A 14936-nucleotide genomic window follows, 5' to 3' on the forward strand; every position below is an offset into this window, starting at 1 on the left:
TTGATCGCAATATCTAATTTGCTTTTTCCACTTAGATGTCATTCCTTTCCATCGTTGCAAGAAGACAATACATAATTATACAGCTTGCAAAAGAACACTTGTTCAAACCAAATTATCTGTACAACGACCCTTTGTACACAAAGCTACAGGCAGGGAAAGCAGACCTAACTACTCCTAGCAAGAGCTTTTTAACTAATCCCCTGCCCCAAAGCAACCACCCTTCATAAATTTAAGAATTTCATCTGCACAAAATGTACAAAACAAAGATTTTCACTATCATTTCGAACCAATTATCTGGTCCATTTTTCCTTCACTTTTTATCTGTGGGGTCGGAGAGGAAGAGACACATTGCGGCAGAATGCTTAAGCCACCAAGGTGGACTCTTACCATGAGCGGTAGGAGCAGAATAGATGCTGCTTGATCTAAAGCAAGTCATTAACAAGATAATCCACCTACTCCCTGACTCAATGAAATCGTGTGAAATCATAGGAAAGCGAAGTCAACCTGCAGAAACAAAGAATCGATTGCTGATTGAGCTAAAGCACATTGAAAGAGTTGAGTCACATGGAGACTTCCACAAAGCAATGAACTTACCATCTTCAGAAAAGGCAAATACACCACCAAGCATCTCATCCTCTTCTCCATCTGCTAGTTTGTCATTTTCATGGTGGCTGCTGCTGTCAACACCATCAGATACAACTTCAGTTAACCCGTGGCATCCATCAAGCTCTAAAGCCTCACAATATCCCTCTTTAAATAACTGCCCAAACTCTACGTGATCATTGGTGGTTGCAGGTATAACTGCCCCCTTAAGGACGTCATTAGCTGAACCCAAACTAGCAGTGCTTGGTGCAGAAACCTCGCTTACAATTACAGGGTTTGAACTCGAAGATGGAGGACCATCTGATGTTTTCTCCATGGAAGGAAGATTATTCTCTAAAAAGGATTCATGGTGTGCACCATACTCATTCGTGTGTTCCCTTGATCCCTTTATGTTTTCAGCTGCAAGAAGGACAGCAGAGGACTCTTTAAGCATGGAAGGCTCAACAAAGCAGTTTTCCCTTCTTTCTTGGTAAAACTCATCCATATACTGGCAAGTCGATAAATAATGCTTCTCAGTATTCACTTGATCTAAATCAAGTATATTTTCAATCCTCCTTGATGAACCTGAGAATTATTGAAAGATACCAGGTAAGCTCAATCAGTACAGAAGTCCTCCAGAGGTTGTAATGGACTGAAAAGCACATCAGAGACTGCTGGATCCACAAGATACGCATATAGACAAGAGCAGTACCATGACATCATTTTTAAACTGCGAAAAGAATCAAGATCTACAACACTTTCAAACTCTTACCGCCGTCTGAGCTTTCAGTAGAACTAAGAGATGCTGGTTTTGAGTGGCATATAACGGTCTCTTCAGCAGGCTTGAGTTTCACTTGGTGCAGATCGGAAGATGCAAAACTAGAATATCTTCCCATAGTTGAAGCTCTGCAGAAAACAGTACCACAAATGAGCAGAAATAACACCTCCAATAAATGAAAGTTCCTTTGCAGATGTGCGGACACGCACATGAGAGAGAGAGACAGAGAGAGAGAGAATCTTAATAAATAAAAAAACCACTATGTTGCATCTATAGACAATGAAATGATCCACCACAGGGCATTTAAAATCAGTGGCTGTATTTCTAGCCAAATCATAGAACCGGTGGATTGTACAAGAAAGCATATGGAGAGGTAATCAAAATGACTTTCAAAAAGAGATCAATCAAACTCAACTAGAAACATTGGCAAGGCTCAAGTCGACAGAGTAAAGTTTATCCCATAGTTCAGAGACCAAATATAGAGTCATTTGCATGAAGCCATGAACACATTTCGTTGAAACTAACCAAATTGTATGGGAACATGGAAAAACAGAAAGCAGAAGAACACCATTTTAAGTGACATAGATAGTGGTAGCAACTGAGTAAGCTACTCACCACATCAGAACAGATTAGAGATTGATTATATACAAGCTTTAAATATATATGAGAAGACTTGTATTTACATCTGAAGTAGTACAATTTGAGAAAAATCTTAACCTAACGGGAACTTGAAGAATAAAAAATCATAGGATTAAAAGAAGTGTTATCACCTATCATTCCAGCTGGATTTGATGCAATGAAAGTGATCAAAAACAGGCAATAACTCCTTTCTCTTTATTTCGATTTCATGAATTGGCAACTTCTCAATTTCAAGCTCTCCAGCCACCCGACTACTCATTGATGGGGAACCCATTGTATGGAGACATATCTAACCAAGAGAAGAAAAAGAACAAATAAATAGCAAGCTGAAAATTCATAGATAACCAACAGATCTGCATTTTGAATTAATTTACCTCTGATCTGTGCCAGACTGGCAACCTTCTAGAGCTTACTTGCACTTCTGCATTAGATAGGTACCAATGAGACCTCTCATGGGACTTTGCTATGCCACCCTTCAAAGGCTTCTTACCAACAACGATTCTATTCATGTCCGGAAAATCCACTCCACAATTACTTTCCTTATCTACTACAGTAACACTCAACCTTATAGCATCTTGTTTTTCAGGAGTAATAGAGATGCTGCATTCATCTCTTTCTGGCCAATCTAACCTCCTACATACATCCCACCATTGAACAGGTTCAACTTTTACCCTAAGCTCATCCTCCTGTATTTGCAAAAAGGAACCGGGCCGAGCTTTAGAACCAGCGTCCCCAGTTTCCACCCCAAGTGAAGGGAGAAGTTTGTGCTGGATTACATGTCCTGATGGAGTGTAGACTAACAAATGTTCAAGTGGATTGATCCTGGAATTGGCATGCTGAAGACTGTGAGACATTGAATTGTGAAAAACAGCAGCAACAGCTCCAGATGGCACAAAGACCTTCCCCGTAGCAGAAGCAGCAGCATTGCTAACAGTAGTAAGCCATCCAGAATCATTATATTTTATCCTGCTTACCACCGAAAGAGTAACAGGTGGAGGCGGTGGGAAACATTGTTGGTTACTCAAAGATGATGGATTACTCCACCAAGGTATAGAATGAACTGAAAAAACAGAAGCTTCTTCACTCTGAGAGCTGTGATTATGGAATCCTGGGTCCCCACCAAAAGGGGATAGAACAAAAACATGGCAAGTTCCCTTCGATGAAACAATACCGACCCATTGACTATAAGGACTAAAGCATATGTCTTGGATAATCTGCCAAAAGTGCACACAGGAGCAGCCATAAGAGAAATGGATGAACATCAAGTTAATACACAAAAGTGACACCTGAGGAAAAAAATAATACTCACTGCTGAGGTTATTCCACGATGCAGCCTGTAAAGATGCACATGGGCAGAACTCCAACTATAAGTTTGACTATCTGATCCACCTCGTGTGGAAGATGGCATGATACGAAATACATTAATTGTGTTGCCATAGACTGAGGCAGTGACCAGAAGAGTTCCGCTAGGATCAAAACATAATGCAGAGATTGGACTTGTGTGGGCTTTGAATTGCGATATGACAACTCGAGAAACAAAATCCTTGATAACAACCTGAAATCACCAATAGTTTTTGACATCAAGAAATTTCACATTCTACAAGTGTAATGATCACCAAATATCTAGAAACAAGTGATTTGTAACTGTTTAGTTATAGGACGAACTAGCTATTAATCACCTCAAAACATACAATTCCTTCAGACTTCTACCCATTTCACTAGGACATCATCTTGAATTCATAACATTCAACACCTACAAGTAATATACATTAAAGATAAGACTTTCACTGATCCATCATGAACATGTAAAGAAAAGAAGTCTGTTGCTGGCGACAATATTGCCGATACGAGGTCAATCACTTAGAAAGATCTAAATTAGGTAACAAATAAACCACATACTCACTGAACCACAGAAATAGAACTAAATGATTGAAAAATCCCGCAACTTTCACCAAATGCCAATGCAATCACAGGATTTCTCCAGCAATGTTTTTGACAAGCATTTTTCAGGTTTAATACAATACTAACCATCCCAGCATTATCTGATTCTGATGCCGTAGCCCTACCAACCTTCCAACCTGAATTTGAAGATACAGGAGAGTTGGATCCATCTGGAAGCAGCTCTTGACAGTATTTTGACAAAGTTTTGTATCCCATGTCACCCAAATTCATGATACCAGCAGCCAAATGTCTACTAGATTCCATTGCATAGCGCGCCATCAAGCTGGTGCTGCCTGGAGAAGTAGATGGACTAACACCAGGAGAAGTGAGATTTTGAGGGCTTAAACGGCCAGCGTTTGACATTAGCGGACTATTGGAAGCGTATGCTAACCACCTTGGCCCAACAGCCATTGGGCCATAACCAAAGTTAACCCCAATCGGCCCTTGTCCTGCCAGCTGAGGAACAGGATATGTGAGAACGCTGAACTTGATCTCAAGCGTGACCGCATCAAAGCAGTATATCTGCCATTACATTGTTGGTGTCAGTCTAGTCCCTCAGTAATGTGTTGCCTCAATAAACCAAATCATGCACCAAGCCAAAAATGAACTTTCAGTCAAAACACTCTTTACCAAAAAAAAAAAAAAAACTTTCAGTCAAAACACTAGAGGGAATAAAATATATAAGAGTTCCTACTATTTAAATTAGATAAACTGAAAATTTTCTAGCCAGGTAAAACGAAAAATGTAAGAGAAAGCATAATCAATCAGCTACTCAGTATGAAATCAATCTCAAGCTGAAATGGTGACTTTCCATGTTCCACATGCACGTTTTCCATGTTAAGAAACTCCATCTTAGTACCATTTAACTGCCTGCTCATAAAGTCATGCATCTGCTAAAGAATAAGTTAGTGCTTACTTGAGCAGCAAGACCCACAGCTACAACCTGAGAACTGCATCTAACCATACAGACTGCCGATCTAAACCGCAAAACATGTACATAACAGTGAGTCTTCAGCGAATAAAACTGAACAGCTGTCGAAGAGTGAACAAATTGTCCAGAATCAGATTCCATGTAACCATCTTGACTGAGTACAGGGTTTGAGCTTTTGGCATTTTCCCCAGATACAACCAGTAGCAGAGGGTGTGATGCTCTGAATCCTTGAGGACCATTACAGTCTATTGGAAACGGCTGCATTTGGAGGAATGTAACTGGACCGTCACGCTTTGAGACTAGCTCACTGAAGTTAGAAGCATCTTCCACGTCGAGAACTTGAAAACCATTCTGATAGCCAAGTAAGAGAACATGCTTGAAGATGGATGGACCAAGATCAAGTCTGTCAAATCCAGCCCAGGTAACCTACAGACAACAGGAACTTAGATATATGCCTATGCAAGCAACAATTACAATTTCCAAAAACCGACAAGAAGTTCCATGGTAGGCTTCAAAGCTAAAGAAGGGAAGAGCCACTGTAATGAAGCACATTAGGGTACAAAGGCAACATATGTATAATGGTGGATGCAGTTGATGGGACATATAAAGACAATATTCACTACAACCCAACAAAATGTAAACAGCAATAGGAAGCACATACTTCAAAGTTCAGTTGGCAACTTGGATAACTTCATTGGTCATGATTGACAAATAAAAGAGCAACAAAAGCAAAATGAATGGATAGAAAGAAGGGTTCATTGAGAAGTAGCAAAAATCAGGGTGCTAATGCAATGTATTTATTGGCGGATGCAGGTGATGAGAGATAAAAAGACAAACAATAACGCGACCAAACAAAGGGAGCAGCATATACTTCAAAAACTTCAGCCGACAACTCCGATAACTTCATCGATGATGATTAACAAAAAAGCAACTGATAGCAAGTACCTTTGATGAAAGAGCAACAAAAGCAATAAGACAGGCAAGAAGTAGGGTTTTTTCTTTTTTTCAACCCGAAGAGGTAAACAACACTTGACAAAGCATGATGCAAAGGCTTTCGAAATGGTACTATTGAGATTTGCCCTGACCAAATTAATCCAATCTCGCAAAAAATAGTTGAAAAAATTCTCAACCGTCCACTGTGTATCCTCCATGTTACGAAATACTACAGATAAATCATATTCTCCTTTTCAAATAAGATGTTTTGACTACTCATTGGATCAAGCCTAGAAGCCAATTAAGATCCTTTACCCAAGTTTTGATCTTTAACATGATGTTCTAAGTATCATATATTATGAGTTGATAAATGGCAATGACGCACAACAGTCCTACGAACACTGAAGCCCTCACAGAAAAGTCTAGTGATTATTGAAATAACAATATCTATTTCCATAAAATTCTCCAAATCAAACGAAAAAAGATGTCAAACTTGAAAAGGTACTTAGCATCAATGACCTGCTTTGGTTTGTAAAAAACATGTCTATATAAATTATGAATTCAAAGAAATTCATGTTTTAAGAAAGAATTAAAACTCGCATCACAATGACCAATTTGGAAAATTAAGCGAGACTTCCAATGTTCCAAATACCCAGAACTGCAAATTAGGATTCTTAAAAAAGAACAAAAGAACTTTGCACCCCATTCAACCTCTTTTTTACGGCACTAATCCTGCTATGCAAACGAGAAACATGGTCATGAAACAAAATCTGCAGAACTCTGAAAACAATTAGCACAACTCGAAGCACAGTTACCACGATGATGCTGATGGAAGTCGAATCAAGTTCGCTATTTGCCCCCACACAGCGAAACTAGAAGCTACTTCATTAGAGCAACGTCCATGAACTACGGGATCGCGTCAGAAATCCCTAGAGCAACTTGGCTATCTAGACAACAGCAAAGCAGACACGGCCACGGGAATTATCATCAAAACAACCTCCAGTCATGAACTACAGAAACACACCTCCAACAAGATAGGAAAACTTATAGCGCGCCATAACCCCAAAAAAAAAAAAAAAAAAATCCAAAATTTCACATCTTAGAGAACTTCCCAAAACGAAAGATCACCGACTAGACAAAAAATAATCCGCAAACGCGAACTTTACAAAGTCAGAAACAGTGGGCGCGCGAAAGGAAGAAAAACCTGATCTTTGTGATCCTCGGACGAAGCAGAGATCGAAGCAGCGACCGACGCTCCGGCGGAGCGAACGGAGGTTGCGACGGTGCTAGCGTTGGAGGACACGGTCTTGAGACAGGAAGAGATAATCCTGAGAGAATTCGGCAGCAGCCCATTGTTCCGCCCCTTGCTTTTCTTCATTTATCCTCCTCCTCCCTCTCCCACCCTCCCACCGAAAGCGTCTCTCAACCACCACCGCCCCCGCCCCCACCGACCTCACCGAAGCGATTCCTCCCCCCACCGCCTCCCCTCGCCGGCGCCGCCGGCACCGCGACCGCCTCCGCCTTCGAGGAACATCTCCGATCACCGCCAATCGGGAATATCATCCGATTGCACGATCGCCCCCACAAAAAGCTTTTTTCCGGGTTCTCTCGCTCTCACCAGCTAAAAAACACACTCTCTCTTCCTCTTCCTCTTCTCCTCCCAAACAGAAAGGTTTCAGCAGAAGCCCGTGCTCGAGTTTGACTCCCACAAGCCTCGAAGCAAGGCCCAAAGCTACCTCTCTCCCTCCCTACTCTCCCAACTCCATTCTCTCTATCTCGCTATCCGTCGCTCTCCCCTCTCTTTCAAGGCCTCCCTCTCCCTCTGCTCAGCAAATGTTGCTGCTTTGCTTTGCAATTATTTCTAAATTTTATCTTTTTTTTATGTTCGGCTCCTCGTCTCGGTCTCCATTTTTAAAAAATATATTTAATCCAATAAACGATTTTCTTTAAAAAAAAAAGTAATAATAATAATAATAATAATGGTGGGAGTGTGTGTTTTATCTTTGGTGAGGGAGCAGCGGATCAGCTGTGGACCCGAGGCTACTGGATTACTACACCTTATAAACACAACTCGCAAAACAATAAATTTAGAAATGTTTTTTTGGTCAAATTCCAATTCTGCCCTTAGGGACGTGACAATTTACATCTGGACCCCTTTGAATTTAAATTTTTGGGCCATCCATTGCATTTTTTATTTTCTTCGAAATGGGCTTAGAGTCGGAGTGAAAAATGTGCAAATATATATTTATAGTAGGAGTAAAAAAAATTGACCCCAAAAAAAAATATAGTAGGAGTAAAAATCCAAATTTCACGTCAAAAGTTAACGCGATTTGAGGTGTGGCTCTACAAGATCAAGCTTTGCAGTAAAGTGGCACACCTATCTGTGATGAATTAAGCGACCCACTTGGGTTTTATCTGTATAGCGAGGAACGATTTCGTTTTTCAAGAGGCTACACCCAGATTCGAAAACCCTAATCGATTCAGCAAGAATGTCGCTCAGAAATTTCAGGAAATTAGACGGCCAAAGTTTGAAACTTTACACAGAAACAACACAATTGACTAGAAATCGGATCTTATCAAAGTCTCTTACCTTGAAAATTAACACTGACGGAGCTTTTTTTTTTTTTTTTTTTTGAACGGCGCAACAGAAGGTGTGATCTTGGGAGTCCTCTGAAATAAGAGAGGTGTTCTACCGGATGAATTTGCTATGAAAGCACCGTTGTCGCCGCCGATTTAAACGGATCTCTTAGTGATAATCGAAGTCCTGAAGCCGTTCGAGTCGAGGAGAGAGTGTGGTGGAGTTAGAAATTAATTGATTGTGTTGAAATCGTGAATGAACTGCTCGGGAAGACACATGTGCAATGAGAGTTGGAGTCGCTAATTGACAAGGTCTGTATCCGCATGGGCCCTTTTAAGGCCATCTCTCTAGCCCACTATTATAGATTAGCAAACAATGTGGTGGATTGAGTCGCAAAAACCCATCGTTTCGAATTGCCTTTCCTTTTTTCGTGTGACTAGTCCTTTCCAACCTCTTTGGGACCTTTTTATGTTTGGATACCCCTTCATCGAACATTTTGTTTAAGAACTCTTGAATTTCTATGAATATTGAGCAATATTTCGACCCAAAAAAAGAAAAAAGTAGGGCGCGTTCATCAAAAGCTCACTTCAATTTCTCCCTCGGATGGTTTAATCTTGTCACGCACATATATACATCTCACATAAACATGACTAAAGTTTCCTATCTTTATTAAGTGAGATCTTCACTTCGATTATCGTTCGATGTGATCTATCAAGGTCGAATGACTACCGTCCACAAATGTGTTATCAATTTTCTAGTCTCAACATGAATGACGGGTCTCTAATTGGATCAAGAAGGTGTACTCAGTTCAACGGTGAAAGTTGACTAAACAAATTAGTTAAGCATAACGTATGTTGTTAATTGAGCAGAATTAATAGCTATTCCAACCTCCATCTTTTTTACAGGAAAATTCCATAAAGACCATTGCATGTGTATAAAATACCCTAGGACCATAGATAAGTCATTGCAAACGTGTTCCCAATAAAATAATCTTGATGAGCACATTTATCAAATATGTTATGCCAAAGTCATTAGTAATTTTAGCATACTTCCTCCTCCTTCTTCATCATATTATATTTCTTTTGAAATTTATGGATTTCAATTCACGGTCGAAGAATGCTTTGAAGCGCATCGAGATCATGTTTTTACACAGAGGCATTATACCCTGGAATCAATATTTCCCCCTCGAGACCATTTGCACCGCAGTGAGGAAATAACGATCATTTTTGGTCAGAAATCACCGACGTGTACGCCGATTGCCTTACCCGGCATGACCGACGTTGATGTGATTATCTTTGCAAAGTTCTTAAAAAAAAATTCCAATTTCTTTTTCTCGTTTTTAAAGGAAAAATTTCGAAAAAAATATGAAAATTTAGGTAAACAATCCTTGTAGTGGCTACCTTAATTTTTTCCAATTTTTGCGCGACCGACATTGACGTTGTATTATTTTATTTAAGCTGAAGTAGGTCAAAACTTCTTGTATTGGAGTAGACTAAAGGTGGCCGGTTCCGTGGAATTGGAACTAGAACCGGTAGTTCCGTGCCGATTCCTTCCGGTTCCTTTTTTAATTTTAATTTTTAAAATAATAAATAATAAAATAAACATAATAAATTATAAATTATAAAATATAATCAAATTGTACATTGTAATAAAATGTGGGGAAAAAAGAGAGAGAGGACGAATGGGCTCGAACTTAATGAATTATCATTAAACGCCTATATATCTTCTTGGGGATAGAAGAATCAAAGGCCATGTAGTTCTTTTTACCTTTGATAACTCCAACTTACCTCATCGTCAATCGTCGCTACCCGTTGTGGTACCCATGGCGGTGGTATCTCCACAATCCTCGCTAAAAAATTCGTGTTCTCGATCCAGCTCTTGGTGTCGAAATTTCGTCATCGTCCAATCGTCGACACAAGCTTGAGCTTCCACAAACTCCGGGCTTAATCTTGAACGGCGAGAGTCCAAAACTAATCTTCAAGCGTTAAATGTTTGTTCAATCAGAATCGTTGAAGAAGGGGTTGCTAATATCTCGCGAGCGATGAGGACGAGAATTGGGTAATCGATTTGGTAACTCTTCCACCACTTTAGGATTTCGAAATCTGTACTATATTCCGTATCACGAAACTCAAATTGAGTGGTTAAATATTTTTCTAATTCAGAAATACTACCTGTTGCCCATTTTTATTTTTATTTTGGCCTACTCTTGAGCATATTATACCCTCTACTAAGTGAACTACCATCTTCGCTACGTGATGCAGTAGATTGTAAATATCCGGAATCACTTAAACCATATCTACTACAAAATTCTTCATATAATACTACTATATATTCTTTAACATCTCATTGTATATTTGAAATATCTATTGAATCTTCCAAATGTAAACAATCATGATAATACACATTCAAATAATCTAGTAAACCGTCTAATTTAATACGTGGATAAAAAACAATACCAACTAAATAGACAAGAGGAATTTGCAAATAATAATGCAACCATTTTTCTCGCATTACTAAAATAGTTCGAGCAAATTCAGTATCATTTTCATATTCACTAAAAACACTATCAATATTAACACACTCTATTAAAAATAAATACGTAGTAGGATAATAAATACCGGATAAAGTCTTAGTAGCATCAATAAAAATTTTCAAAAAATCTAAATTTTTTTTGCAAACGTCCCAATGTTGCGGAAGTAAAGTAATTTCGGGAATATTTTGTGAAATAAACATACATAATAAATCTTTGTAATCAAAAGTTTGCCGAAGCAACTCGTAGATAGAATTCCAACGAGTCGGAATATCTTTTGGAAATCTTCTTGCCCTTCGCCCATGTTGTTTACAAAATTTTTTCATAAAATGGGGACGACTCCATAAAAATTTAATTGCACCTTTTATTGGGGCGAAAGAAGTGTCAAGAGTTTGTAAACCATCTTTTACACATAAATTTAAAATATGGCAAGCACATCTAATGTGAAAAAATTGTCCGCCAAAAGTGGGTTTGTAAATATTTTCTAATTCGGAAATAGAAGCGGTATTTGCGGCGGCATTATCAAAACCAATTGAAAATACTTTATTTATCAAATTATATTCTTCTAAAACTTGCCTAATTATTCTATAAATATTATGAGCCGAATGTCTTTCATCAAAAACTCGAAATGCAATAAGTCTTTTTTGAATGGTCCAATCGTCACCTATCCAATGACACGTGACACTCATATAAGAATGAATTTACCAAGGATCACTCCAAATATCGCTACCTATATGCACACGTCCATTGAATTCTGCACAAAATTTTGCTAAAGATTTTTTTCTTTTTTTATAAAGATGAAAAACTTTGCGTTTAAGAGTACTTTTTGGAATAGTTAGTGCTTGCGAAACCAACGCAGTATTTATCAAATATTTCAAATTAAAATTTTCATCAATATTAAACGGAGCATGATCAAGGGCAACATATTCAGCTAATGTTTTTTTATAAAGTGCATCGGTGCAACGGAATAAAAGGATGAGGATTAGGAGTGGCGTACCCCGAAATTTGTTGTTACGTATTGTCCGTCCCCGCTTGGGTTGGATGTTTTTTCGTCAGATGCCGACGGAATGTTCGGTAGCTGTCTCTTTTTGTAAATTTATATGTTTGCGAACAATATTTACATTTTAACCACCCACCTGGGTGGCGCCGCTGGTTCGCGCACTCTTCCTCTCGCAAAAGGTCGAGTGTTTGAATCCTGGGGCGTTGCGGAGGTGACTTAACCGGTGACACGTGTGTGGTGGCTAGCACGTGTTACCCCCAGGGTTTACCCCCCGGCCGCCGGCCATGCGAGGGTTCCCTGGATCACAAAAAAAAAATAATAATAATAATATTTACATTTTACATTATACTTACATTCGCATTCATCACGTACCTTGTCGAAGTGTAGCCATAAGTCGGATGTACTATCTCGGCCCTTTCGTTTCTGCTCATTTGCCGTTGAAGTTTCTTCGACACTAGTAGGAGGATGAAGACTTTCTTGTGTTGGGATGTGCTCGACGTTCGGAATCGGGACATAGTTGATATTATCGTCGTTGTTTTCCCAACATGCATACTCATGAGGATCATATTCGGAAATGGGATACTCGGAATCTCCCATAGTCATCTTGCCATTTTCGGCATTTCTGCTTCCACTTGCCATTTTTGAAAGAATTGATCGGAAATCCGACCGAGAGAATTGAGGCGGGATTGAGAGAATTGAGAGAATTTAAGCGAATTGAGAGGATTTGAGAGAATTGTTGAGAGGATTTGTGAGAAAAATGAAAGGGAAAAGATAGGTATTTATAGGTAAAAATTAAAAACGATTCATTTTTTTTTTAATCAACAGCCAATTGACCGTTTTGGGGGGGGAGGGGGCCCGTGGGGCGGAGAGCCCAACGGCTCTCTGCCCCAAAGGCCCATTTTTTTATTATAAAATAATGGGTCGGAACCGGCTCCGGGCCGGTTCCCACAATTATGGAACCATGGGCCCGGTCAACGGGCCGGTTCCGGGCCCACGGTTCAAAATAGCCATGTCTAGAGTAGACATTCTTATTATTTCTTTTCTTTTTCTTTGGGCCTCCCTTGACATATTATATATGGAATTTTTCATGTTGGCTTGCAAAACGTGGATGCATATTTAGGTCAAAAGCACTCGGCTTTGTAGTTGTTGCCTTGTCGGGAAAAGAATTTCGTTCCGGGTCAAATAAGTTGCGTGGAAAATTGGCTCGGTCGCCCACGTTTTAATCAAATCGAGATTGAACTCATTTTTTTTTTTAATCTGATTTCCAAATGAGATGGAACTCTTATCTATTCTCTCTTGAAAGTTAACATAATCGATCCCCCCTCAATATTCTATCTTTTCCAATTTCCCAGACTTAAAAAGGACGGATTTAGAGAATTTGACTTTACTTCGATTTCAAAAGATTAACGTAATATTTCAAAGGACTCGAGCCGAAAACGATAATTAAAGTCATTACTGAGTCCTGACGAAGAGCTTGCCATTTAGAAGTTTTTAAATAAGTGAGGCATCACCCCGAAGATTATGCGGGCCTTAGCGGTGCCATATACTCCGTTCATCGGGCGCCACCCAGGATCGGATCCTGGAGAAGCGACTTGGTCATTAGACCACAAGGTTGATTAGTGTTTCGAAAGAAAGACTAATGTCTATTAAGTCCAAAAGCAGCTTAATGTAGAATGGAAAATGGTATTGTGAATTGCAAGTACATCAAGCAAACACTTCGAAAGAAAAATCACTTGCAAGTTACAACGACTGTTTCTCTCGTACACAGTCGCTTCAAGGACTTGATATGTGGGAAGAAAAGCTAGAGAACATCCTAGTTGCAATCGGTCACCTTGCGAATTCCGTAAAGATACATCAAACCATGCTACGACGATTTCCGCTCGGCTTCGGCGAATCGGAAATTCAGGCAGGATGCGCAATTCTCGTGCATTATATGGACGGTTATACGAGCTCAACGTCGGGCCCATAAGACAAGAGGATGGCAAGAAATCTCGTGCAAGAAATCCGATTTTCACCGCATCAAATCTACTTTGCCAGGATTCGAGGATGAACAATCAATAAAAGTTTAGGGACCAAGGCGTCGTTTTCACCGATATAAAACTTAAATTTGGAAAACAACAGCTTCGCTCGTATAAAGACATGTGACAAATGATGAAAAGAACAAAAAGAACGAACAAAGGCGGCCAAAATACTGCAAAAGATGGTGCTTTGACGAGGCAAAGCTACTTTACGTTGCCCCTCCTATTCTCTCCTTGCGTAGAATAGATCCCCAACTACAACAAAGCCTATTCCTGTTTTCTAGGATTCTTCTTTTTCCTATGCTCTACGATTCTATGTACATTAGCTTTAGAGGGACATCATCTTCTTCCCTCCTCACTGCTAAAAACTTTGTTTCTTCATGTGCTGTTCACATAAAAAAAACAACTTTTGCTTACTAGATAAGGCGAGACAGCAGCTTTACAAAACCCATCTGTAAAATTAACTTTATTCGCCTTGCTTGTTCGCAGAAAGACGAGACATGATTCGTGAAGCTCGTCTTCAAGCCAAGGCATGCCTCGGGCTGTCGCGATCTTTGATCAAGTTGTGGCATTCTTCCCCAAAAGCTTTGCGGAAGAACGGGGTCCGGATCTTTGTCATGCAATTCAGACAGCTAAGGTCGCCATTCAGAATTTGCGCTACCTGCAAGAATGTTACACAAATGTAGACTAAATGTGGTATGTATTCGAGAGATTGACTAGCAGTAGTTGTCCTAGCGCAGATATCAGTAGCATTTTCTGACATATCACAGTGTCTTCCGGTGATTTGGTATGCCGTCGTTTTTCAAGAACTTGCCTGGCGTATGCTGGGCCGTCGAATTGAAGACTGTTTTATGCAAAGTGATGCAGCCAAGAGCACCTGATTGATCTGCCTGGCGTTGTAGTTGCTGCCCAGAGCAGGATCCAAGAGCTCTCTGATGTTATTCTTCTTGAGCAAAGGTTTTGCCTGAAAAAGTTGCACAAATTCTCAATTCTTATTCCTCAGCTA

General features: G+C 39.7%; 3 protein-coding genes across 3 annotated transcripts in view; 1 reads left to right on the forward strand and 2 right to left on the reverse strand.

Annotated features, from left to right (window-relative positions):
* LOC115756713 (autophagy-related protein 18g-like) lies at window positions 1-7636 on the reverse strand. Its single transcript, XM_030696585.2, has 9 exons — window positions 7009-7636; window positions 4857-5297; window positions 4028-4462; window positions 3309-3554; window positions 2374-3213; window positions 2131-2288; window positions 1355-1488; window positions 595-1167; window positions 1-504 (listed from the first exon to the last, which is right to left on the reverse strand). Exons 1-9 carry the CDS (start codon window positions 7180-7182, stop codon window positions 500-502), a joined length of 3006 nt encoding a protein of 1001 aa, XP_030552445.2. The 5' UTR covers window positions 7183-7636; the 3' UTR covers window positions 1-499.
* LOC115756727 (probable LRR receptor-like serine/threonine-protein kinase RKF3) overlaps window positions 7487-14936 on the forward strand; it is a 27410-nt gene continuing 19960 nt past the window's right edge. Inside the window, exon 1 of the mRNA XM_030696608.2 lies at window positions 7487-7589. The gene's annotated coding sequence lies outside the window, so the exon portion shown is untranslated. The remainder of the gene's footprint in view (window positions 7590-14936) is intronic.
* The window catches only part of LOC115756739 (receptor-like cytosolic serine/threonine-protein kinase RBK2), a 3058-nt gene continuing 2186 nt past the window's right edge, over window positions 14065-14936 (reverse strand). The window contains exons 8-9 of the mRNA XM_030696634.2: window positions 14745-14894; window positions 14065-14591 (exon numbers count right to left, since the gene is read on the reverse strand). Of these exons, the coding sequence (XP_030552494.1) occupies window positions 14451-14591; window positions 14745-14894 (291 nt within the window). The 3' untranslated portion in view covers window positions 14065-14450. The remainder of the gene's footprint in view (window positions 14592-14744; window positions 14895-14936) is intronic.

Source organism: Rhodamnia argentea, chromosome 1 (genome assembly GCF_020921035.1).
Source record: "Rhodamnia argentea isolate NSW1041297 chromosome 1, ASM2092103v1, whole genome shotgun sequence".
NCBI lineage: Eukaryota > Viridiplantae > Streptophyta > Magnoliopsida > Myrtales > Myrtaceae > Rhodamnia > Rhodamnia argentea.